Source organism: Tinamus guttatus, unplaced genomic scaffold (assembly GCF_059628265.1).
Source record: "Tinamus guttatus ecotype Peru unplaced genomic scaffold, ASM5962826v1 Tinamus_guttatus_pri_ptg000150l, whole genome shotgun sequence".
Taxonomy (NCBI): Eukaryota; Metazoa; Chordata; class Aves; order Tinamiformes; family Tinamidae; genus Tinamus; species Tinamus guttatus.
In genome coordinates, this window is record NW_028288684.1 from 6686074 (window position 1) to 6712293 (window position 26220).

Here is a 26220-nt window from a genome sequence, read left to right on the forward strand (position 1 = left end):
CCTGACAGATGTGCACCGCTTGCCCCAGACGACACATCCCTCATGCATGCTGGAGTTTCCCAGATCCAATTCCCCGCATTGTCTACTCATAGTGGATACAGGCAATAACTAAATGGCAGAAATGCAGTTTAGCAGGGGCTTCACCTTTCGTGTAGTGTGGGGATGTGTGTTGCAGCAGCTGTCCCAGCAGACAGCGAAAATCAGCTCTTCACCCTGACGGACTCCACCAGCTCCACCAAACTGCTGCACTCTTGAAAAAATAATGTATTTTAACTGGAGATGAACTTCTGGCCAACAACTGTTGCCTTTATGCACAACGATAACCCAAGAGAATGAAGCAGCTCTAACAAAATCATGGAATCCTTTCTACTTCCAGACAGGAAAGCGGCTCTTAACCATCCTGAGATGGGCACCCTTGTCTCCGGGCCTTGTCCCACACCGCATGCCCTCGAGCAGAGCCTTTTCTCCTCCTGCGGGGCTCCCCCAGCAGAGCCTCTGCTCCTCCATCAGGGCTGTGCTGCGTCTACCCGAGCAGTGACGGGGTCCTGGACGGGGTGCCGGCCAGCAGGAGCTCATCTGCTCCAGGCCACAAGCCTCGGTCCCCTGGGGTGACAGCAGCACCTCAGGCTGGCCCTCGCGGAGAGGTCACGGAGGCAGCACAGGATACAGAGGAAGGGAGAGGGTCAGCGCTCGTCCCCTCCAGGGCTGCTCCGCGCTGCGGTCAGAGGCAGCACCCCCGGCACCACCGTCAGTCATGGGACGTGGTCAGGCCGGGCAGCAGCTCCACAGCCCGCGTCACCCGAGGCTGGAGGTCCCGGCGACAAACAAAGGAGAAAAACAAAAACAAACCCTAAATTCTCGTTGCATAACAGACCGCCGGGGTGGGCAATGCTCCGGCGGCGGCTGCGGCAGCGGCGGGGCGAGATGGCGGCGGGGCGGGGACACGGCGGTACCGCCTCCCGGCTCCCGCCTCCCGGCGCGGCGGGGCCGGGCCGGGCCGCGGGGCAGAGCGCCCGGAGCGCCGCGGGCGCCGACACCCGCGGGCGCCGCGAGGTGGGAGGCAGCGCGGCCGCCATCGCGGGCCAGGCCGGGACAGCGGGAGCGCGACAACAGGTGCCTGCCGAGGCGCCGCGTGGGGCGAGTGTGCGCGTGGGGCGGTTGTTCTCCTTGCACTCGGGAAATAATCTTGGCTTTTTGTTTGTGTGTTTGGTTTTGGTGCAGACTCCCAAGATGCGGAAGGTGCAGTGGGTGGAGCCCGTCATCTTCGTGTACACGTTCGCCTCGGCGCTGACGAGCCCGCTGGCGCAGCAGTTCATCTACGGGCGCCTCTGGCAGGAGCTGCACAACGGCACCCGGCCGGGCAACGGCAGCGGGAGCCGCTGCGAGCTCAACCAGAGCAGCCCGGCCTACCTCCAGCAGAAGGTAAAGAAAACACACGCATAAATCTGCCACAGAGACCTTGCAGCTGGTCCTCACGGCACCAACATAACCCGCAGACGTGTTTGTGCACTGCTGTGCTGTCTCCTGCGCAGAGCTGTAGTGCTTTAAAGGCTGTCTGCAAAAATCGGCTCCCAAAAGATGCTTCTATAAACTCAGATTTTGCCCGGGGTTGAAAATCATCTTGCAGGATCAGGCCCCGAGTTGGCCACCTTGGTGTTACGTCGTGAAGGGAAGGGTTGGCCACCGTTCGCGTTGAGGTTATGCGTGTGTCATGCGCGTCAGCAGGCTCCGTGACTTCTGCTGTCCTCTGTAACTGTGGAAATTTAAGTAAATGTCTCATAATTATCAGGGATGTCACCTAGGTTGAAAGGGGCTTAAGGCAGAGGAATTTCAGGAGTGAAAATAACAAAACTGTGTCATTTTACAGTGAAAAAAATAAGATGCAGCTGATCTTTGCACAATCAAATTTGATCAATGATTTACCATCCTTAACAGTACTTTCTCTGCCTGATTAAATATGACAAGATGGCAGCTTCAGGTGCATAATTAAACTTTTAACGTTTTTTCATACTTTAGCTTGCTGGATAACGAGATGTTAATTGGAATTTTCTTCTGTTGCAGTTTTCATGTTATATTTAAGTCCAACTAACTGTGGGTTGCTATTAGAAGAGATGATCATATAGCCCTTATATTATCTTTTCTCTCCTTGTGTTGGATCCAGCAGCTATATGGGTTGGTTCTACTCAATAATTCAACTGACAACACCTCTTTTTTGAGTACTTTTTCTGAATTAGCAAACTGCTCTGAGACAATCTGTGACTACATGATTGCTACCTGTAACACAGGGGATGGCCGAGAGAACATATTTGCACAGGAGGTAAACCAGAACCATTCCAACAACAGCCAGTTAGTGATCTAACTGATTAAGTGAAATGTGAAACTACCCTTCAGAATCAGAAAAAAATAGATGATTAGGAGTGTAAATTACACAGAAAACTGAGTTAATGAGATGCTCTCAGTTGGTTTTCTCCAATGTTGCTGAAAGTGATTGCTGCAGTGTTGCAGGTGGCATTTTATAATTTTCCTTACATCCTAAATTTGAATCTCTGACGCATACTGCGTGTGCATGAGACTGAACACCTGAGTTTGTTTGCCTCATTTGTCATGAGTAAAAGAAAATTTTAAATGCCACATAGGGATTCCACTGAAGATAGTCAAAGAGATAGTTCAGAATTTTTAGCACAGGAGTAGATTATTCCTCATTTGATAAAAGCCTGTGATAGTAGCTAGAAAATAGAGGTAGAAAGGTAAACAGAATTCCAGAATAGTGCACATTATGGACTGAGTGATCAGCCCAGGAAGGTAGTAGATGCCACATGCTGGAATGATCTGAAGATAACTGATTAAAACTAGTCCCATGATAAGCAGAACCCAGTAGGTCTTCCTCCAGTATATGTCTTTTACCAATTAAACACCAAGAAAGCATTGTTCATGGCAACAAATGCTCCTGAGAAGAGCATCAGAGCTTGCAGAGGGTTTGGTCTGGGATGCTCATTTAGAAATCTGGTGTGAGATACGAGATGAGGCTAGGCTGGTGGACAGTTATCACAAGAGCTCTGCCTACTATCATTCAAAGCAAACTCAACGAACCCAAGGTTGGGTTGCTAAGGCTTATGTCCTCTTATCTGTGGTGCCAGATGGACGAGCAACTTGGGAACTGACATATCTTTAGAGCACATGAGGAGGTGGACACAGAAACTGTCAAGCCTTAAAGGCAGAAGAGGTTCCTAACAAGGAAAAAAAAAAAGTTTCCATGGCAAATAATCTGCTACTGAAATAGTTCAGTCTTCTTCAGGGAATACTCAATATGTTTTGGTGAGCCTGGAGGCTGTGGATAACTGTGAGTCAATGAAGGGGGTTTTGTCTCAATAATGCTTGTAAATTATTCCCTGAAACTGTGTTTCTTTAGTATTAGTAAATGCTCCTTTGGTGCATTGTCATATGATGTCATGTCTCAGTAGAAATAACTGTAGAAAACATGCTTGGTGGATCTAATCCCAGATGTAGATCCCATGAAGAAACTTAGATTTCACATTTTTGCACTTAGCATTTTCCATCTCACTCCTCCTAAATTCCACTTGGTTTCCAAATTGTGATGACATTTACTTCAGGATATAAGATTTGATATTCCTTTTTGCAAAACACTGAAGAAGAATGCTTATTTTCAGATTAATTTTAGATAATGTCTCCAAATGATGTGATGGTGAATTTACACATTACTGGCTCTTTTGTTTTAGCACAACAAATAATGTAATTAACTTGAAGACTATAAGGCCTTCAAGATGGTGGTTAAATTATGGCCATTAGAACTTTCTTTTTGTTTTCTCTTTCCTAGCAAATTTTCATTCCCTTCATTTCAGTGCATCTCAGCAGACTGTGAATTAGTAGTCAGTTGCTCTTGTCTAGCATCAGGCTTGTTCCATACTTGTTACTGTAGCATATGAATACAAAACTCTCAAAATGCCCATTAATTTCAGTGAAACCTGGTCTCCATGTTAAGCAGTAACCATGTATATGGTGAAAAGAGCAGACCAAGTAATCCAAATCTCAAGACTTTGCTGAGGAAATAAGCTGACATCCTGGGTTTTCCAGGATCACCCTAGCTGACTTACATGTATGGATGCTGTAAACTTTTCTGCCCGGAGTATCCCCAGCAGGCCCTGTTTGTGCTTAGCTCTTAGAAGCCTACATCCCTTACCAGTTAATTTAGGATAATTCCTTCAGTTCTGAGAACGGAGAACAGTTTTTACTAATCTCACCAATTTCAGAGCAAAATTTAAAAAGAGACTGCAGGCAAAATCATCAGCAGCCTACCAAGATAATTCGAAGTGGATAGTCTTTACAGCATTTAGATCAATTATTTCTTAAGATTTGAAGGAAAGTAGTCATTTTGTAATCTATCAAAAATAAGTTCAAAAGTCACTGTAATAAAAGCTAGAACATTCTGACTGCTGGCTGGAATAATCTTTTTTTTAGCTCAGAAGAAGCTATATTGAAACATTATTTATCATCCATGACATACATTTTCCTTTGCGACTCAGTAATATTTTTTAATTTTATAAGCCTGTCAACTTATCGTGTCCTTCCCATTGTTCAGCCTCAGGCACAAGATTTCTTTCTTGATTTAATAGTTATTTAAGTGAATTGCTTCTCTTACTTTTGAATTTTGTGATTTTAAAAATTATTTCTATCCAGCATAATCATTTTTTTTTCGAGGTAGAGTGAATTTCCAGATTACAAAACTGGACCCTTCAAATTTCTGCAGTTCCCTTGATTTTAACAGTTACATGAGTTTAAATCAGCTGAGTATTTGACCTGTCATTTTATACATTCATTTCCATTTATGTTGTAAATACATGAAGGGGATGGTGAGTTCTTTACCCTCTAAATGATCTAAACTCTGTCCTTCTCTATTTGGGTTGTGACATCGGTAGACAAGTCATTTACATCAGCCACGTTATGGTTATGTGTGGCAGCTGCATGTGTAGTCGTGTTCTTTATGTTGCACACCTCCTAAAGCAACAAAACCTAAGTCTTCGTTGTTTTATTGCTTCTGTTTCATGTTTCATTATGGCTTTGACAGTAACATTTGTGTTGTATGTGAGTTGAGATGATGTATAATAACATTCGGTTTTACTTCAAATGTATAGTTTCTAATACAAAAATATTTCTTTGTTACTGATGTCTTAGAAGGTAAATGCTACTAAAGATACAGTGCTTGCAATAACATGGAATCACAGTATCCTCTTTGCTTCATAAACTATACAAAAAGCACTATCCAATAATCAGATTTTTTTTTTCAGCCTTCATAAATGAAGTTAATCATTGCCCCCGAAATGTCTGTGATTTGGTTGTTATGTCCATTTCTCTGCAGGCTGAGGTGCTTCCCTTCTTGTTGATGCTGTCCCTTTAGTCCAAGTAATTTCCCATCCCGTGCCAGCCTTCTCTAAGCTCTTTTCCTCCTTTTAAATCATTTCCTTTCCGACATTTTTTTTTAAATCCAGTCTGCATGGCTTCTCTGTGTGCTGTCACATTCAGCAGACAGGGCCACTTCTCTAAATCCTCGGACTCTTTTCTTCTGAATAGATAGATAGACCTAATGCCCACCATGTAGGTCACGTTTTATTCCCTGTTCTCAAGCACCAACAATGTGAAAGCAGAATAAAAGACATTACTTCTCCCCAAATCCATCAGCAGGGGAGGCATTAGGGATCAGAGTATCATTTTCCATTTAAATCTGTTTAGTCTTCATGTTTTTGACACTCCCAGGGTGACTGCAGCGCTGGCCAATGGACATGACATCATGACTCCTAAGACACACAGACACCATAAGGGAAGCGAGTGAAAGACTCCAGAGTGCTGGAGGCCTGGGGGGCTTTCCATGAGTCCCCCAACATAAGCTGAATTTTCCTCTTGTAAGAAAACCCAGTCAACAAGGAAGAGTTTGAGCTTGAATCTCGTGGTCTCTGCGTATAAGTGTAACACTGAGTCGATGTGGCATTCAGCACAACTGAAAGGTGCCATGCGGGTGGTTTCAGTGCAGGCAGAGGAAAGCTTGAGAAGACTTCACCTCCCAGCGTGTCGCTGAAGAGTGCCAGCCCCTGCCGCGGTCTGGGTGTACCTCCAAGGAAACTCGCACTTTCAGTCACCTCTCTGCATCTGAAGGCTTGTTCTGTGGAGTGACACTGTATAAGAGTTTGGGCAAATGGATTTAACCCCTTTTCCACGGCCTCTCTTTCATCCGAATAGCTTTTTTCCCTTTTAAGGGCTTTTGTGACTACTGTCTGTGTAGCCTGCATAGATATGATGAAAATTGAATTAGTTTACTGAATGTAATTTAGCAGCTAAGTTCATAACTGCGCAAGATAGTCTTTTTCTATTTTGTTCTGTTTTTTTTCTTTTTGTTTTCTGTACTTTTTTCTATAACTTTTTTTTCTATAATCTTTTCTTTACTGTTTTTATAAATTTCATTTTATTTTTAAACTGTTGAACTCAGAATGTTTCCCCTCATTTTTATTAACGTTTGATTGTCATCAAGTGGCTACTGTTCCTTATGAGAATACCTGCTGTAACATCTCAATAGGGACATCACTGATTTGGAAGCCCAGAAACTACCAGTGTTTTTAAAATGTGAATCAGCATCATTTTTAATGCTATATTTCGCATTTGTGCATCATTATTATTTCTAACATTGTACTTCAGGAGCAAATTTTGATCTGTTTACTCACATAACCCGTGCATCATTTCTCTGTAGCTGTCTCAGTAGGATTATTTATGAAGAAAGATAGTCTCCTAGTGAGCAGGGAGCCTGGGAGGTGCTCCTCAATCAAAGAGTGGTTTGTACTGTATTCTGAAAGATTTAAAAGAGAGCCAGTGTCCTTTTGCAGAAGGCCGTGCTGAAGGATTACAGTGTGAGCAGCTGTTGTAAAAGCGCAGTCAAAAGAAGTGTGCTCTTGGCTTTGTTGGAGCTTCTCTGCTAATGGTGCTTGTAAGGGCCTCTCTAGAATAAGGTCTCTCTCTGTATCTCAAGCTGTAACAAGACGTGTTTGAGGGCTATTGAAGGGAAAATTACTGAAGCAAGACTCTTTGAACGTGCATGTCCTTTGTATTAGCCATTATTGTATAATATACTCTTAAATAGTGCTGTATTTCATTATAGCCTAATATAGAATAATATGATTTCACATAAAACAACAGATGCATTACTAAATATTCCTTTGTAATAGTATAATAATTGATGTATATTGTACTGTGCTGTATATGGCATGCTTACTATAATTGCAGTCTCAATACATATATTTCAATATGTCATATATATAGAATATATATATTTTACAGTTTATTATAGCCTTTTTCTTTTTTCTCTTTGCAGGAAGTTCAAGAGAAGGCCTCTCTTTTTACTATGCAGTTGGACTTAAGTGGGGCAGTTCCCAGCCTTATAGTTACCTTTATCATTGTAGCTAACGGGGATCGCCAGGGACGAAAAAGGTCTTTACTTTTACCATCAGTGGGAGCACTGATTACAAATATCTTCTTCACTGCAATATCCTATTTTTCCTTGTCCCTCTTTATCTTATATGGGGTTGCATTTCTTACTGGACTGTTTGGGGGTATGGCAACTTTCCTCGGAGGAGGTTTTGCTTTTGTAGCAGATCTGTGTCATGACGAGAAGCAGAAAACAACACGAATAGCTGTGGTCGATTTGATCTTTGGTTTTGTGTCAGGGTTGGCAGGACTATCTTCTGGCTACTTTCTAAAAGGAGTAGGCTTTACATGGACGTTTGTGACAGCAGCTCTGCTGCATATCGTTAATATTATCTATATTATATTTTGTTTGGAAGATACAGGAGGTGTATCTGAAATCCAGCAACAGAATCCAGTATCTTGTAAAGATATTCTTAAAGAGACATTTTCTGGAGTCTACACACTTTTTAAAACTGCCCCTTTTAAAAAGAGAGTTTTGATCACTGTGTTACTGTTTACATTTATGACTTATTTGTTTACTGTGTTTGGTGGGAGTTCACTTTTTACACTGTATGAACTGGATGAGCCGCTCTGCTGGAATGAAGTGTACATTGGATATGGAGCAGCTGCATCCACTTCCATCTCTCTGACTAGTTTTTTAGGAGTTTACTTATTTTCTAAGTGTCTCAAGGACATTTATATTGTCTTTATTGGAATATTTTCTTACGTTGGAGGAATGGTCATGGCTGCCTTTGCCAAAACTACCCTGCTCATGTTTCTAGGTGAGTTTCAGAACCACGTGTTTTATGGTCAACAATACATATGAAAATACTGCTATGTTAGCTATAGTTAATGCAGTTGGTAGGTATTGAGGTGCCTTCTTGAAAGGGTCCTAAAGAGGTAAAAACTACGAAGTTGGGTCAGAGTCATTTAGGGTTTATTTTAAAAGGGGAGGGTGTGGAGGGTAGACAAAATTACTCATTAATGGGTTTTAGTGCTGTGCAGATATATGGGATTTGTGATTTTCTTTGTGCTTGGATAATTGTGTCACAGTGCACTTCTGGTTTGATTTTTCTATGACCTGTCCAGGTCATAGAACAGGGACAGGGACGTTTTTCTCTGAGTCCAGGGAACTCAGCACTAAAACCTGTGTGCATAATTTGCTCTGTATTTGTAAATTCACAGAAGTTTTTACCTGTTACGTTTCATGACTGATTCATTGCTTTACAGTAAGAATTCCATCTTTGCTTTGCTTTGTGCCTGTTCCTGTTTTACGTTCCATGCTGTCAAAAGTGGTTCTTCCTAGGGAACAGGGTGAGTAGAAATTGTTTTTAAAAATACAACAATATGTTGTTTCTTAACAGATGCACTAAGATTGCCTTTAAGCAAACAGATATGTATTGATATTTTAGGCTTACTTTTCTTTTAAAGCTCCAGGTAATATGATCTTAGTGATTGTATTAGCGATATTAGTGGCTTTTGGTTCTGTATTTAATATGAGTAAGACTGTGTTTTTAAAATACCCTGCAAGCTTCAACTTTGAAAGGAGACAGAGCTCTAAAACAGTCACTGTGGGGAACATGAAACTGAGGAATGCTTAAGATTCGTTGTGATTTGTATAGCTGTGGCTTTACAAGAGCTTCTACATTTACCAAATTTTGGCATGCAGAGAAAGGTACTGACTTCTGCTATTTAGTCAGTATCACATGATAGTTAGCAGCACACAATTTAGAAAGGTGAGCAGGAGATGGTCAATTGAAAAAGCGTTTCAGAACAGGCAGTTAGAAAGTTGTGTCCTGAATGCCTTAACCCCATGGCTACCTATACACTGCCCAAAGGATATATTACTTCTAGAAGTACTTTATCTAGTGAATCTCAGGAAAGAAAAAAATGAAGCTTAAGTCGGGTCTCAGCATGTTTGGATTTATTTTAAGAGAGACACATCTTTATATACAAAACCAAAGATATCTTCATACTGGAGTGTGCTAACCTGCACCTCTGTTCTTGAGGTTTTTTGGCTTTCTTCACAGTTTCGGATACTCAAGTAGTTTGATGCAGGAATGAGGTTGCCGCTTGTCATCACTTTCTGATTTCCTATTGTGATTTTTTTTCTTCAGCCCCATGAATTTGGATGAGTCATAAGAAAATGTGTTCAAAAATGTACTGGTCTGCCATCCCAATGAGTGGTTCCATAGAAAACTCATACAGATTGCATCCCCCCTTTCATAAAGGAGGAGATACTTGTGTGCTGAACCAGCAGTCTTTGTTGGAAAGGCTAGAAAAACAGCAGAGGGGAAGCAAGAAAGGGAAGAATGAGAATTGAAAAGAAAAAGAAGCGGAAGGGGTAAAGGATTGAGCTTTGCAGAACATACATAGTGAGGATGAATAGTTTGAACCTAACAAAGGAAGGCATGTGCCAAAGACACATGACACTCAGGTGCTTGTTACTTGGGCAATTGCTAAAATATGGCAGATAGAGCTTTGTTAAATGTCTTTCCAGACACGTTTAAGAACTTCAGTACTTTGAAAGGGGTTTTGTTTTGCTTTGTGTATAATCCATGCATTTCTTTTGGCAGGTGCTGTGTTTGCTTGTATTGCCTGTTTAGAAGCTGTGACCCTTACTATCTCAATTTTAGTTTTTAATAGTCTCTATGCAGCTACTGTTGCCTGGTTTCCAGGCTTCAGCTTCCTCTTGTCAGCAGGCCTTTGTCTACTTCCACTGAGTGTACTATGGTGAGTAGGTGTCAGGGGGTTCCTCCCGACAATCTGACAGCGTTTACTGACAATTTCTCTTTGGCATGCTTTGAAGTCGGGTGGTTCAGTGCAGTAGTTCCCAAGCTTGTTATGTTCTAATATACTGAATGTATTTGTGTGTATCCCTCCTTTCAGTTTCCACCCAGTTTGGGAATTGCTTATCCAGAGGCAGCCTGGGGAAGGTATTCTGGGAGCTGCTGGGAGCGAGGCAAGGGGCTGGAGCCATAGTTAGGTGCCTCCCACTAGACCGTGGGAGAGCAGAGGGGGAGCCCATTGCTGAGAAGAGCTGCCCTCGGTGAGGTTTGTGATCAGCTCTTTGACAGCAGGAACTCAGGTGCTTTTCCTGCTTATCTCTCCCACCCACCTTGGTAGAAATCTCCAATCCAACTGGATCTCTCCGGTTGTGTCCCGGATCCAGCTACCTGCCCTCAGCTCCATCTGTCACCTGCTTGCCCCAGACTGAAATCTATCCCGAATTTGCTGCTATGAGGATGCTCTACCTTGGTAGCAGGAATGTGCCTTCCATTGGTTTGAGGCCCTTGCAAGGGCCACTGAGAAAAGGTTTCATGGAGGAAAAAAAAGGTCCATCCAGATCCTTCCTCATAGATACGTTGAGACGATGTGTCACTACAATCTGTAAAGATCGGCACTAATATTAAGCCCCATATAAACAAGTCTCTGGTTATGTTTAAAAAATACATCTCCATAGTGTTTGTATACAGTCTTAGCTAGTAATCTTCTAGTAGTGTTGACAAGGAAGGTTTGTTTTTCATCGGTATTCACAGAAGCTTTTCAGTATAAATTAATGTTTCTTTTGCATGCTGGAACATAGATCTAAATGACAGAAGAAGAATTTTTAATTATTTCTCACTTGCATTCAGAAAAAAAAAAACGCAATTTTTCTTAAGAGGACATGGAAGTTTTTGTCTTTTTTCCTAATGTCTCAATTACTTTTTATCTCTAGATCAGCTGCATTTTTATTTTTAAGGAGGCAGTAAAAAGGCTGTAGTTTTACAGTATCTCGCATTATTTCAAGTCTGTGTCTGCTTGACTTTATTTTCCTCAACCTGTTCAGTGTAGCTGTACTGACAGTAGCTGAAGAGTGAGGTAGTGATGGGTTTCAGACCTAAGGGAATTGAAGCAAAGGGATTGTGTGCTGAGGATGGAGAATAATTTCCAAGAAAGTAATAAAAAAGTGAGGAGATTGTTATATTGCTGCAGGCCCAGTAAATACCTTCAATTTATAAAATAATAGTTTCAGTTTGTTCAGTGCTGTATGAAAATGTTAGTGTTATAAAGCACTCTCTTCCATGCAAAGAGTAATAAATATTTACCATTAAATGAGTCCATCCTGCAGGCAGGGCTGTAGTCCATCCTCCTCATAAAGTTTGTAGGTTATTTCTCTTTTCCTTCTGTCCCTGGTGTCCCTGGTGTTTCAGGTGTCTTGCCCCTTGAATAGCCTTTCTAAACCCGTCCTTTTGAGAGTGTCATGCAGTGTTATTATTTGAGAGCAGAAGCAGGAGCCTTGCCCCAGCCTGTAATAAATCTAGAATAGCAGCTCAGTGCTTTTCAAAGAGAGAAATGATGTTGTCTAACTTGTGCCATAAGGGCAAGTGCTGCCGTTGCAGTTATTTGCTGGGACACCAGAACCGCTCAGTTGTGCTCAATCAGCCCAGCGCTCTCCTTGGCTGTCTTGGCTGAAGATGCCCCTCTTATCTCTGTTTTACAGCTGGCTTCTGTGCACAAGCTGGAATGAAGAGGATTTGGCTCTACTTGTCCACGAAGAAGTCTCCAGCATAGAGAGCGCTGACAGCTGAGCAAAGGATTCGCTCACCTGGGTTTTCTAATCTGACAGGCGGCGGCAGGGACCACTCTGTCACCCGCAGCACAGAGACAGCACAGCAATTAGGGATGCAATTTAAAGTGGCCCTGCAGCAATAACCACTAAACTAATAGCACTCGATTTCCCTTTTCCCTGTCTCCTTCTAGCACATGAATTAGACTAACTCTTAACTATGCAAATAGGCTGGCAGTGGAGATTTTAATGCTGCTTTCAGCATAAAGAAAAAAATAAGGTAGGTATACTGCCTGTATAACTACTCTTTCTCAAGTTTGAAAATATTAGTGGCGTGTTGTACCTCTTGTATCATTCTAAGTGGGGTGACAGCAATAAGTTTATTAGCATCAGGAACTCTGTTGAAGCCAGTGGAGCTCAAGCCAGCAAAAGATGCAGTGCACTGTGGACATGATAAAAGAGCTGCCTTACTGTAAAGCACAGAACTGTCTAAAATTACTAAACTAAAAGGTACTTTTTTCACAAGGTAATCAAGCTGGAAGAAATACTTGCATCAGCTGTAAGCTGCAGTTAGCAGAGAATGTTTATGCAAGTTTAACTTATGATGTGTGGACTTTGCCTGTGACTTTGTTCTTAAAATGGATTTTCACACTGAACCGTCGTACTTAGAAAGTATCTAGCTTGCGGAGTGTGAAGTTAGGCCTCTGCCTACATATTGCAGAGGCCATGTTGCACATTTAGATTATAAATGTATTATCCTTTTCTATCTATTGGAGACTGCATACAGACATCTCTAACTTTTGACTCATCAGCACTTGTTTTCCAGTTAAGCTGGGCTGTACTGGACTTCCATGTTTATTCCAGTGAAAGGATATGATATCTTCTCTCTTCAGAGGATCCTTTGATTTTTTTTTAATAACCCTGAAATGAGGTGACCAAATCTGAACCATGCATCTAATCATCTTGCCATGAATGCAACATAATTTATTAGCACTTGTGTAGCATTTCTAACCTTCAAAGCACTTTAAAAATACTATTACTTTTAAAGAACTTCCCCCCATAACAGATATTCTCCTCCATTTCAGAGAGCAATAAACAGAACAAGTGACTTGCCCCTGGCCACAGAGCAAATTAGCAAGAGCACTAAACCTAGAAATCAGTTTCTGCTCCTCAACCCTTCGGCTTTATGCTTGAGGTCTTTACGTAGAAACCAGCACAGCTTCTGGAATGCCCAGCACAGCAGTAGTACAAAGAAGATCACCATGTTAAGGACCACCCCCACGTGCTTTTTTCAGAGTTTTACTCCTCATATTCTTCAGATTCCTGAAAGTACAGGCAGGCTGCTTGTGACTTTCTTCCCCCAAAACAGGTTGGGTAGAAAAAATGAAAATCGGACAAGCCAGTAGGCATTCCCAAGAGTAAAACTGTAGGAAGCAACTATGTGGTGGGAACTGACCTCACATGCACACAGGGTAGGATAAAAATGACAGCCATAGCGTGCTTGGTATAGTCAGTGCTCTACAAACATGCATTAATATCCATTTTAAGAACAGATTGCTCCTGCAGAGCTTCTCAGTGCTACTCTACCAAAACACATCAGCACATCAGCACGATGGGATGGCAGGTCCTGGCCATTTAAACTATGTTGTTTTCAGGCTGTGCATGGTGACCGCTGAGAGGTTTGGGACAGAGTTCAAACAAGGTGAAGGAGAGCTCGTACTGTCCAGCAGACACTGGCTGTCACCGTGGGAAGCAGTTCAGGTGCTCTGGAGTAAGGGTGAGGAGGTTCACACAGCCGGTAAACACGGCCAGCTCTCACTCTTCTCCAGACCTACCAAGACTGATGTTGGCAATTAAAGACCATTAGCTTTTAGTGTCTGGTTTAAAGACCAGTAAATAGAATAGCTTAACTCCCACCCTGCACTGCCTGAGTCGCTGCGAGTTTCTAGGGGAAGTGACCTGAGTTTTGTTCTGATCGGTGGGTCCAAACATAGCAAGTACTTTCAAAGAGATTAATAAAACACTGATCTGAAGGACTTCAGCACAAAGGTTACATTGCTCTCCTTTCTTCTTTATGTGGTTACATAGGTACTTGGGAACTACTTCATATAAAACTGCCTAGGAAAAAATAAAGCAAATAAAATAGGGACTGCTTCTTCAATTCCTCATCTTCAGTGGAAGCCTCTCCTAACACTGATGGTAGCAACAGAGAAACCTAATTCAGCAGCAGTGTTCTGTTAGCCCAATGAGAAATTACATGTACAGTTCAGGAATGGCTTTGTTATGGTTCAGGCCTACTGTATGATATCTGCTATTTGCAAAATAATTGTGGCAAATACAACTTTTAGAAGTTACTGTAAAACTGGGTCAAAACACATGTAAGAAATGAAGAGTCTTTTTAAACTGCCTGGCACAATACAAACTGAGGAAACCAGATGCTCTTCTTTTTTGTTCTTTTTAAATCTAACTCTTCAGGTGATTGCAGCATGTGTAATAAAGGCAAGTAATGTTTTGACAAATTAATAAAGTGAAATTTGCTGTTTTAAACTCCCAACTTGTAGTTGCAGTTCCTGAATTGATAATAACCACCAGGGTGTTGGCAGGGCTTCAGAAGTAGCACAGGTGTCATCTGCCAGTGCTGGGTGAAACTGGCAAGAACACGAGCACCCCCAGGAGGAGGGGAATTACTCAGCAGGCAGCACCCGTGCGTGCGAGAGGTCAGCGTGTTTATTATCCTCAGACACACACACAAAACAAACAGCTGCCTGGAAGAGGGTGCAGAGCGACACTTTCACGCTCGATTGCTAGGACTCTAGTTCTTAGCACTTCAGTCACCAAAAGCTGCTTAATAAATGTAGCTTCTGTCTTAGAAACACCATTCCAGGCTCCCTGCAGATGAGAAGGTGACAGAAGGTGACAGAACGTCCTTTTGGACTGAAGACCTTTTTCTGAAGTGGAAGAAAAAAAGGGCGGAAGAAAAAAAGTCCCTAAGTTCAACAACTAACAGCAGGAAGAAAATGTCCGTAGCAGGATTCCACTGGCAGTGGAGAAGCTACTGCAGATCTCTTCTAAAGAAATTATGGAAGCAAAGAAGAATACTGTGTGTTGGGGATAACAGATGCTTGATTTACAATTAAATATATTTTGGAACGCCACAGCATTTATAGCAAACTTTTATTCAGTGCTTAAAAAAAAGTATGGAAATTTTTATGAACAACGATTACCCAATGGAAAATATCTTCCCATTTAAAAAGTTCTTTTGCAAGAACATTCATTAAATGTATTTTACTACAGCAACCAGTCTTAAAAGTCACGGGTATTTTTGGATTTTGATATACATATATAGCATTTCCATAGTTAGGAAGCTATTGTCCTGAGCAGTGTACGAAGAAACATTATTTAATCTAATTACAGGACATTTCCATAATTGACAACAAGCACAAAACAATTTATAGACTTTAAACATTTAATGTGCCTTTTCATCAAGGCAGGCAAGTGATATCCGTTTAACACCGCAAGTGTCAATTCAGTATCATGCATTTGGGTCTGCAGCATAAAGACATGCACAGAACATTTTATGGAGAACAGGCTTGGAGCACGTTTCATTACAATAAACCCAGCTTGTATTCCACCATCATGTGCGGCTCTCCCATGGCCTCACTCTGGGAGGGATCTGAAAAAACAGCAAAGAAAAAACCCAGCAACGTTAGGTGTCTATGAAGCTACGAGCAGAATCTATTCACCGTATCACAGTCTGTCACAGCTGACGGAGTTTGGTGTCCAGGATAATGCAAGTCTGGCTGGTGCTTTCCCCATAGGCACCCGACGGCCCTTTCAACCCCGCTCCTCTGGGGTCTGGCACAGGGGAGCTCACACTCCAGGCTCCCCTCTAGCTGGGGCAAACCACTGGTGCTTTCTCCTCTCCAACTCCCTGCTCAGCTTCAAAGAAATTCTCACCCTTGAGCGTCTATGAGATTTCCTCCAGTCTGTAAAGCAGGCTCGACATTAGGCCACAGTACTTAGTCTAAGGTGAGCAGAGAGCAAGCAGGGGACACAGAAACACCTCAGTACTGACACTATGAACTATGATTGCCATTAAAATAAAAAAGTTTAAAAAAGGAAGAAAAAAAAGCCGTGACTATGCCCAGGAAGCAGTCACTGCTTCCTCGTGGGTACTGCAGAGGACTTTCTTCCCACAGACAAGGTACATTAATGCCTTCTTGATGCTCCTCCACAAAGACCTAAATTACCTCATTCAGCCCTAGCTGACGAGTAGGACTTTTCTGAGAGCAACTTTACCAGAGCACTTACTGCTTCTATAAATTACAGCCTGCTGTGAACAATGAAAAACAACCAAGTTCCTATAATTTTTTTGACATTGCTCTACCCCCTTCAACCACAGTAACCTAAGATTCCTTCCCATGCTCCCTATAAATCCAGCCCAGAAAAGATTCTGAGCTTTCCCTCATGCCTCCAGACTTCCACCTACCCCTCCAGTCATTTCATGTTCCCTCTATCCCAGATTCTCTCCATTTTCTAGCCCCATCTCAGACCATCCTCTGCTTCCACTCATGGCGTTAACTACCAGCTGGACAAAAAGCAGATTCCTAAAAACAAAAATTAAAAAAATAATAAAAAGGCCAGGTTTACTCCATCCTATACAAATACTGACTGCCAGCAGCCCACACAGTTGCCAGCTCTTGAACTAATCTTCCTCCCATCTCTGCTGCATTAGTTTGGTATCTTGCCTCCACCAAGCCTATTTTCTTTTTAAATATAGAACTTGCAAAAACTTTGCATCTTTGAAACATCTGCTTGGCAAAATTTGGGTAAATGATTCTATGATTTACTTCTCCATCCTACACTTCCCAAATTCTACTGTTCAATTAATTTCAAGTAATTTCAGACAGCTAATAGGACATTTGAAAGAAAATACATTTACCATTAAGAATATCCTCAAAGCCAATGCTTTCATCATTTCCCCTCAGAGTATCCAGTGCTATGTTTGAGCTGTGAAGAAATGGGAGACGCTGGACCTGTAAGAAGATGGTAAAGGTTTGTGCAAATCTGAATTTGAATTTTTGATTCAGATTTCTCAGTCTGAAGAACTCAGAAATGACAAAAATGACATGCAAAGCTACTTCTTGCTTTTAAAACAATAAAAACAAGGTGGCTATAGGCCCAACCATCTATCACAGCCTATCTAACATCACTGGCCTTTGCTGCCTATCACTTCACAGGAACAGCCTGTCACTAGGTTTGCAGCTTTTGCTGTAGTTATTAAAAATTGAGGTGCTTTTCTGTCCCCTCCACCCATATTATTACAAAACAAGCTGTGGTACATAGGATATTCAGATCTGAAACACTCCACACAGTTGCTTACTCACTCTACTCACAGTTACATTCACTATTGAGAGTGAAGCTTCAATTATATTATGAGCACATTTTACAAACACAGAAATAGCTTTTCTCTTCACACACAAAATAGTCTGAAGATATCTATACATCCTGGTGCAAAGGCGAGAAGATCAAGCACACACCCTATTCTCCTTCATATTTTGGAAAGGTGAAATTAAACCACAAGAGAACCTGTATATCTAACATCAAAGACAAAAGTCTGGAGTAAACAATCTTCTGACTACCAGATTTTTCTCCTGCTCAGGAATGCATGGAGAGACACACTAGCAGGATCTCTGTCCTCACCTGCCCTCTTCTCTGGTATGTGCTAGCATCACCTAGGGAAAAAAAGTCTTTCTTCAAAGGACAGCACAGCTGAGACCAAGGCATGTTTTCCTCTCCCAACTGCCTTTTCTATTTTCAAGACAACAAACTTCTACCCAGTTTTATACAGCTTATTCTGGCTCCCTGGAAACCTGATCCACTGGAAGAGAGCATAAAACTGCTCCAACCCATTTGGAAGAACTGACCTTTCAACCTTCAACAAGAAAAAAACTCAAAACAAACCCCAACCAACCAAAAACCTCAAGGCCCAGCAGGTTATTAGGACTAATGAACTTCTATATGCCTAAGAGACAAAACTGGTCTCCAGCTACTGTCCATCACAAGAGGAAAAATGGGAAAGAAAGGAGACTCAGTTTCCCAAATAAAACTAAAATTTTTGAAACTAAATCACCAAAGAGCTCCCCAATCTTACAAGGCTGTGGAATAGCAACAAGCACAGAAAAAAATCTCTGCTTTATGCTGCAAGCTACCTTGATGTCTGCTCCTAAATCACTACCCGCTTTACAGCTGTATGTCTCTCTTCCCTTCAGATGAAGAGATTCCTTTCCACAAAGCTCATGCTCCATGGAGGAGACACAAACTTAATTCCTCATTAATACTGAATTGATCCTGCTCTTCTCCCAAGGCTTGCAGGGAGCTAGTCCACATAAAACAGGACATGCTTTTGTTTCATCAAATAATCGCTAAGAAAATGCAGCTGAGAGGTTTTAGTATATACATTATTCTAGAAATTATCACTTGCAATGTTTATTTTCTTTTACTAAAACTAGTTCATTATAAAAGTTTATCTTGGAAACAGAAGATGGTTTTAACTTGATGTAGGAAGATGGTTTTCCAGAAGCTTATTTATCCAGATAAAAATTCCTTCCAATGATTTAAATTGTACCACTTTCATAAAAATGCCTACCTGCTTCACTGCTTTGAATTCCATCTGCAGCTTCAAAGGTGCATGGAGCCCTTGAATATTTCTCAGTGTGGCAAAGTTTGTTTTATCTTGATTTAACTGGAACTATCACAAAGAACATTTTTATTAAAATAAAAGTACAGACATAGAAGATACCGTGATATCCTAAACAAATACACTTACTGAAATAGTAGAGGTAAAATTTAGTGACAATTTTACTTTTAGAAGTAAAATTTAGTGACAATGTCACAATTAACTGAAACGCATTAGTATGATTGATCTCTACAGTAATATTAGTTTAAAATCACAAAACTGCACTTAACTAGATATTTTTATTACAAATCAATAGTAGCAATTTCCTTTTTTTTCTTTTTTTTTTCTTATTTCTTTTTGACAATCAGGACATGCAACTCCACCAAGTGGTTTAGTTGTGTACTACTTCAGTATTAGCCGACAAATTGGAAAATAAGCTTGAAGTAAAAACACCATGCAGAAAACAAGAATATTATTTTAGTCACTGACATTTCTACTCCAAAACATTTGCAAAGCATCTTTTCTGATCAAGTAGGAAAACAGAGCATCACATCCACTCTTTAAGACTCAGGAAAGCAAAAGACTGCTATTTAGTTCTGTATTTTGAAACACTGGATCCAAATACTGCATTAGCTTCTAGACAAAAGGTACCAAATGCTTCTGTGCTGACAAAACGGGCATCAGAGACGCGATTCAGCTCAACTCATTACTCAGGCAAGGCCGTCAATCCAGGCTCCCTTCATGGCAAGGTAAATCTTCCACAAAGGTCCACACCACTCCTAAGTGGTGCACAAGCCATGACTAGTTAGGCAGGATTGGATACACTTAGTACAAACTGTACATGGGAAACTTCTATAAGAGTTCAAGGAATTCAGTGATAAGTATTTACGGGTTCACAAGCTCAAAGTCTAATAGTGAAGATATATAACAAACAGGGGCAGAACAGTGAGCACTGCCTTCTGTCAGTGACAGGTAATGGCCTCTCTCTCTTTCCCCAGTAACTATAGAGACTGCATACATGGCTTACTGACTTTTAGATGGTTAAGTCTTCCCAAAACAGAGCCAATGTGGAAGTCTGTTTACATACTTAAAGAGAAGCACAAGTGGGAGGCTACACGTTAAACACTTCTGCCAAGAATGTTACTGGCATAAACGAAGTGTTACGGCTTTGGAGACAGGAACTTGCTCATTCCTGGTTGCTGCACAAAGCAGTGTGAGTAACTAGACTGTTAAATTAAACCTCCTCATTAAGAGCAATGATGACCACATTTGGTGTTATACTTGCATTTTTTTCTGACAGCTCCAGTGGATGGCTGGGCAACAATTCACTTTTCACACTTGTAAAGCTATAAAGGCAGACAAAACAACATAATTAACAACAACAATCAGAAAAGCATTTTTAAGATGCAATCCAATACTAATTACAGATGCAAAAAATCAATCCAAAGACACAAGCTTAGGATTGTTTTAGCTATTCAAAAAATGATGCTTAATGACGAAAAAGCAAAACTGAACTCTTAACTATAGCACTGTCAGGAAAAAAAAGTCTTGTATAAGAATTTCAGGCATCCTTTACACTTCAGTTTTATATTTGACATAAAGAAATAATACTTTTTTTCTCCTTAACCTCCCTCACAAATAGAGAAATATATAAATAACTGCATACATAGTTTAATGAGCAAAAGTCTTAACTTCTTTCAAGTTCTTTCCGACTGAATCCCGCACATGCTTTCCCCTCTGCAGCTGTTGCACCCATATTTTAAACTCCATTAAATTATTAGATTCATTATTCAAAACATGTGCATAGTTTCACCACTCATTTAAGTTTTTAATTTAAAAAATATTATTTTTATAATAATAGCTTTACTTTCTGTACCAATACAAAAAATGATTGAGACTTTGCCATTACTTTCTAAAAAAAAGCACCAAATCAGTCAAAGTCCATTAATATTATCTACTTCTTGAAGTGACGTTTTGCCAAAAGCTTGAAGGACAATCTGTCTAAAAACAAGTGCTTTATGCAAAGAGGTTTTGAAACACATCTACCTAGAAACTTCTCCAAAAGCAGTATTTAATATTCTTTCTTCTTCTACCTGAAGTTTTACATTGATTACTGCACAGTTTAAGAAGAGCCAGTAAAACAAACCCTCTGCGAAGAAGATCTTGACCTCCAAATGGAACAATAGTTGAAAAATCCATAATTGGGATGCTACCCTTCATCAAAGAATTAGCTCCTATGGGATCCTGCAACAAAGAGTGATGATTAGTTTTACAGACCCAGGCCCCATTTGCCCCTTAAGCAAACAAAATTCACAAAAAATCTGAGGAATCACTAAACTGGACTGCTTTTTGACAGCCTGATAATATATAATATATAGCGTAAGGGAAACGTTTTGGGGAGGTGGCTGAAACAGTTACAGCTATAGCGGTCGATGATACTGAGGGCTCGCACAAATAACTACAACAAATCAGCGAACACTCCTCTCCGGGAGGCGCCAGCAGCACGGAGGCTCGTGGCCTGGAAGCAGCTGCGGGAGCCCCGGGCCTCCAAAGCCGCCAAGCGGGCCCAGCCGCCCCGCGCTGCCGCCATGGTGCCCCGTGACTCAGCAGGGCGCGGCGGCCGGCGCCCCGCCGCCCACTGGGACCCCAGCGGCCGCGGGAGGACTGAAGGGGACGAGGGAGGAGGACGGGGAGGAAGAACGAGGGGAGGACGCGGCTGCCGCCGCACACGAGCAGCGCCCCGCGCCCGCGCTCACCATCTTGGCCCGACACGCGCCGCTACTTCCGCCGCCTCCACCGCCACTTCCGCCCTCCCCCGCCGCGCTGCGTCACATGCGGGGAGGGGCCGGCAGAGGGGGGCGTGGTCTCGCGAAGTGAGGGGCGTGGCCTCGCGAAGGGAGGGGCGTGGTCTCGCCAGGGGGCGGGGCCGTGAGGTGACGGTTAGCGGCGGCGGGAAACGTGAGGGGGTGGCGGCGGCCGCGCCCGTTTGGGGTTTGTACCTCAAAAAATAGTGGTTTTGGGGCCAGCCAAATCCTCCCTGGGCTGGCCGCAGCCGGGGGGGCTGGGGCGGGTGGCTGCGCGGCGGAGGCACTGGGGAACGGGGCCCTCGCTCGCCTCGTGCTCCTCTTGGGACCGAAGCTGCCGCCCCTCAGCACTGAGCGAGCAGCAGGGACAGACCCGTGGCCTCCGCAAACGGGTCTGGAGAGCCGAGAGGGGAGCTGAGCCCGGCCTAGCGACAGTAACTGTGCAGTGACCGCGCTCAGGAAACCTGCCACAGAGCCTGCCGTGCGGCACCGGCTGGGCGGCTGGCACGTGCCTCCTCAACGGCTCCTTCGGGCTCGTGCTTTGCTCAGCTCTTTCAGCGTCTGCCCCAGATTGCCCAGATCTGCCCCAGATTCGTAGCCTCTCGCAACGAATTTCAAGCATGGCAGTTAAAATGAATGCTACGTGCTACGGGAAAAAAAAAAGTGATATTAACGTGGGAATTTTATATATATATTAATGGCACACTTGGCCTTTGGATAATATTTAGCTGCGGAGAAAATCATACCCTTATTTTGTTAGCCTCTCTCTTGAGCAGAATCAGGTCAGCAGTTCAAAAATTGCTTCAGACCAAAGTTATGGCCCTCTAGATGAAGGTCTTAGGTTTAAAGCAAAGACTTCAAAAGAATGGGAATGCAAGACTGGGTTTTTAAAATTATTTTTAGGAAAATGGGTGCCACAAAGGTTTCTCTGATCTTGTAATTATAATGGGTACTCGGATATTGTGGAGCTGGATTCATTATTATAGAATAGATGTGAATACAAGAAAACAAATCAAGTTCCTGTTTAACTGCAGCTTACAGAAAAGCTAGGTTTGTCACCAAACCTATTTATTTATTGACTGAGTTTGTTGGTCAGGATATGACTGTGGAGATGAAACATTGAACTTTCAAAGTCGTTTCTGCAGGACACAGACAGGATACGATCACTCCGTGTACCGCTACGGACATCACGGCCATCCATAGTTTAGGCTGCATAACATAAAAGAATGCACATTGCAAGGCAGAGCTGGTTTTCCTTTAAAGACAGGCCTTCTCGCTAGGGAAAACTCCCAGACATAAACACAAAATCACAGTTGTATTCTCTCATCAAATTGCCAACTGGCTTAAATTTGAGCTGGGTTTGATTTCCTCTCACAACTTACCTTGTTTTAGTGAATGTCTTCGTGCTGGGTGACTGCAGTGCCTCTTGTTCCTCTAACTTGTCTATGTCTCCAATGTCCATTAATAGGAATTGTGTGCGCAGTTTGCCTGTCCCAGAACATCTTCCAGGCTCATGGAAACAGGGTGGAAAGTAGGATGCAGTGAGGACAGTTCTTTTAGACCACACAGACACCCTAGAATTAGTGTGAAAATTACTACTCCTCCTCTTAAGATTATTACCCTGGTCATGTTTTGACGGTGAATTTCACATGTTGCTTTTAAAGACAACCCTCAAATCACTGCCTTTTTATGATTTTTTTCCCCAACTTTTTGCACAAAGAAGGTCCAAAATGTATGCATGCTTTAAATTTCTTGCTGCTTGTTTTTTACCTCAGTATTTTTGGAATGCCAAATCTGGTCTCTTTGGTTTAGCTGGGGACTTACCTGAGGTTTGAAAGATATATAGACCATCAACTCTTGTATCTTTTAGAAGTGAGGGAAGTGTTGACTCTTAAAAAAAGAAAAAAAAAGACATAACTTTGTTTCAAATAGTATTTTGGCAATTAAATTGGTATTAACAAACACAAAACCTCATTCAACAAGGTTTGAGACAGCCTGACTTAAAATAAATGTTGGCCTCAGTGGCCTAGCTCTTTCTTGCCTGGGTGCCAGCATGGCATCTTTTTATGGGGTTTCTCCGCTTTCACCACTGATGTCTGTGGGAAAGACTTTTTCCAAGTGGCCTCGGGCGCATCCAGGCCTGCTCTGCCCAGGAGCCATGGAAGGCAGCTCTGATCTGCTCCACTAAAGTAGTTTTTGAGCTAACACGTCCCAGCTTCTCCACTGAGTTAAAGGGCACTTCTGCCTCTCCCATCCTTGGAGCTTTTTTAAGCATTATAACAGATGGCAGAGAGCAAACTCCCCATTCTTTAGCACCGCAGGTCCTATTTAATAAAGAGTATATTGCCCAAGGAAAGTTGCCTTTGGGTCAACATGTTCTAATACCGATGTAGCTTTGTCGCTTTTCGGAATCGAATTCCTTGGCCGTGTCCGTGGGCAGCTGGTCCTGAGTACGTGAACCTCTATCACAAGCCAACCTTCATCCTGTGGGGCTGGGAAGCTCTTTCACTGGTTTCTGTCAACAGCCACTTAGAACCTGTTAAAGTGAAAGTACTTTTTATTTGTTTTTAATCAAATCAAATAAACAGATTTTCTTTGATCTTTAAGAAACCCTTTCTTGTTAAATTCGCTTTATACTTTTATGTCTCAGTATTCATTGTAAATCTAATTATTTGAAAAGTTATTTTGTTTTAAATTATTAAACCTTTTCTGAATTTAAGATAAACAGAGGCGTGTTTTGTTAAAGATTAAAAATAAATTTCACACAAAAGTGCAAAACGTAGCAAAGATAATAATGTGTAGGCGTCAGAGTGTTCCAAAACAAGACTCTCTAGGGGCTCTTCTAAACACACGGCTACGTTAAAACCATGTTCTGAAAAGGCTCAGGAAACCCCTGACTCTAACCCACCCTTTCCTGAAACTGGTGAAAGTATTTGGAAAAAAAAATGTTACTGTTGCAGGGAAAAAAAAAATTAAAATCTCACTTATTGCCAAAGCAGATGATTTTTTCCTGTTTGTTTATTAGCAAAATCTAATAACCTTGAAGGATTTTCCTTTTTTTTTTTTTTTTTTTGAGTCAAAATGTGTTCATCCTAATTCTACTAAACATTCCCATATCGGACAAATAAATCCCATATATTATTATCTCACTACAAGATGTAAAACTTACCAATGTGCTTGCAACGGCCAGTGGGGGAAGTAATACTAACATCCCCCCGTTCCATTTAGGGGTTATTAGTTAATTTTAAATGAAGCAATAATGCCTTTTTAAAAAAAATATCTCCACTTGCAGCTTTGGCCGTGAAACAGGGGCTGCCGGTTGCTTTACAGCCCAGGAAAACTGCTTGGAAAGAGGCCCTTGATGTCTTGGAGCGGTGACTTTCTTTATCTCTTGTCAGTGCTCGTGTAAGTCTACGCCTGGCACCGCAATCTGGCTTCTTTATTCGCAGTAATCCCAGGCTTTTCGGCCCCGCGGCTCTGTTTTCCGCGCCGCTCCGGCGGCGGCTGCAGCGGGAAGCGCAGGGCGCTAGAGGCTGCTCCGTCGCCGCACGTCGCCACGCGGGCCCCGCTGCCTCGCGCGGCTCCAGCGGGCAGCGGATACTCCCGCCGGAGCAGGTTCACCCTTCCCTTGCAGCGCTCTGTTCGACTTCGTCAAGTAATAAGGTCAAACACTAAAAATAAATAAACGCAGGGTGTGCGGAGCTAAAGCTGCTTGTGCTGTAGCTGGCAGAGTGCAGGTGGGAGCACTTCTCTCTTACCCTTGTTCACCTCATGAGAATTCACATTTTTCCCAGTTTTGTCGTTCCCTTCAGGCTGGAGCAACTGACCGGCCTCCCTGAGGCGCAGCCAGCCGTCCTGGACATATAGGTGAGACTAAGCACATTTCCTGTGAGAGGGTCTTCCCAAGGGAAGCCCTGAAAGGAATCAGTAGGAGTCACAACTGAAAGGATTGAATGGAACATTACTTCCCATTCCTGCTACTGGGCAGCAAAACATTCCCCCAGGAGCTTGCCAAAAAGCTCAACAGCAAGAGGAGAGCCTGAGACTCCTCCAGGTCACAACCACAGCCGTTAAACTGTGAGATAATTAAAAGTCACCTTGAATTCTTAGGGCTGAAGACACCGGGGTAGTCGCCAAACTGAAAAGCTGACATTTTGCACAGAAAACAGACATTTTCAGCAAAAAACAATCAGCATCATTAAAAATGTTTCTTTGCACTGTAAGGAACTATGCACAGAAAATTTTCTCCCTGCTCCTTTTTCCGATCCTTTTGAAAGCGAAAGGGTGGCAAAGCTTCTGATCCAAGCACCACGCGCTTCCTAAGACTGCTGTGATTAATCCCATCGCGGGAATGCTGGTGGCTGGTCTTGAAACAGTTAAGGCTGAGATCTTCCAAGGTAATTACGTGTGGAGCTCAGGATGTGAGCCAAAGTGCCTAACTCCAGCCAGCAAAAGCAGAAGTGGGTCTAGAGCCTCCTGAATTTTGGCCAGGCGTGGACCTAGGTCTGTCGGATGACTCACTTCTGATAGAAAACTACAGTGTAGTTAAAGGCACCTAAAGAGAAGCTGTAAGTTACAGTAAGCAGCCTGTGCTCTCCCTGGCGCTAGCAGGGAGCTCCCTGCCCGCTCCCAGGGTCCGGCAGAGGTGCCGGGAGGCAGCCGAGTCAAGGACCAAGTCACCGATCAAGGCTTGGGCAAAACAACAATGTCATTTTTATACAGAA

General features: G+C 42.5%; 2 protein-coding genes and 1 long non-coding RNA gene across 3 annotated transcripts in view; 2 read left to right on the forward strand and 1 right to left on the reverse strand.

Annotated features, from left to right (window-relative positions):
* The window catches only part of LOC148595140 (uncharacterized), a 249493-nt gene that overhangs the window by 51356 nt on the left and 171917 nt on the right, over positions 1-26220 (forward strand). The window lies entirely within an intron of this gene.
* SLC46A3 (solute carrier family 46 member 3) lies at positions 1221-12403 on the forward strand. Its single transcript, XM_010216784.2, has 5 exons — positions 1221-1422; positions 7373-8246; positions 8695-8778; positions 10041-10197; positions 11948-12403. Exons 1-5 carry the CDS (start codon positions 1231-1233, stop codon positions 12033-12035), a joined length of 1395 nt encoding a protein of 464 aa, XP_010215086.2. The 5' UTR covers positions 1221-1230; the 3' UTR covers positions 12036-12403.
* On the reverse strand, positions 15171-21500 carry POMP (proteasome maturation protein). Its single transcript, XM_088522190.1, has 6 exons — positions 21449-21500; positions 20839-20936; positions 19978-20038; positions 18663-18764; positions 16956-17049; positions 15171-15686 (listed from the first exon to the last, which is right to left on the reverse strand). The coding sequence occupies exons 1-6, from the start codon at positions 21449-21451 to the stop codon at positions 15619-15621; spliced, it is 426 nt and encodes a 141-aa protein (XP_088378316.1). The 5' UTR covers positions 21452-21500; the 3' UTR covers positions 15171-15618.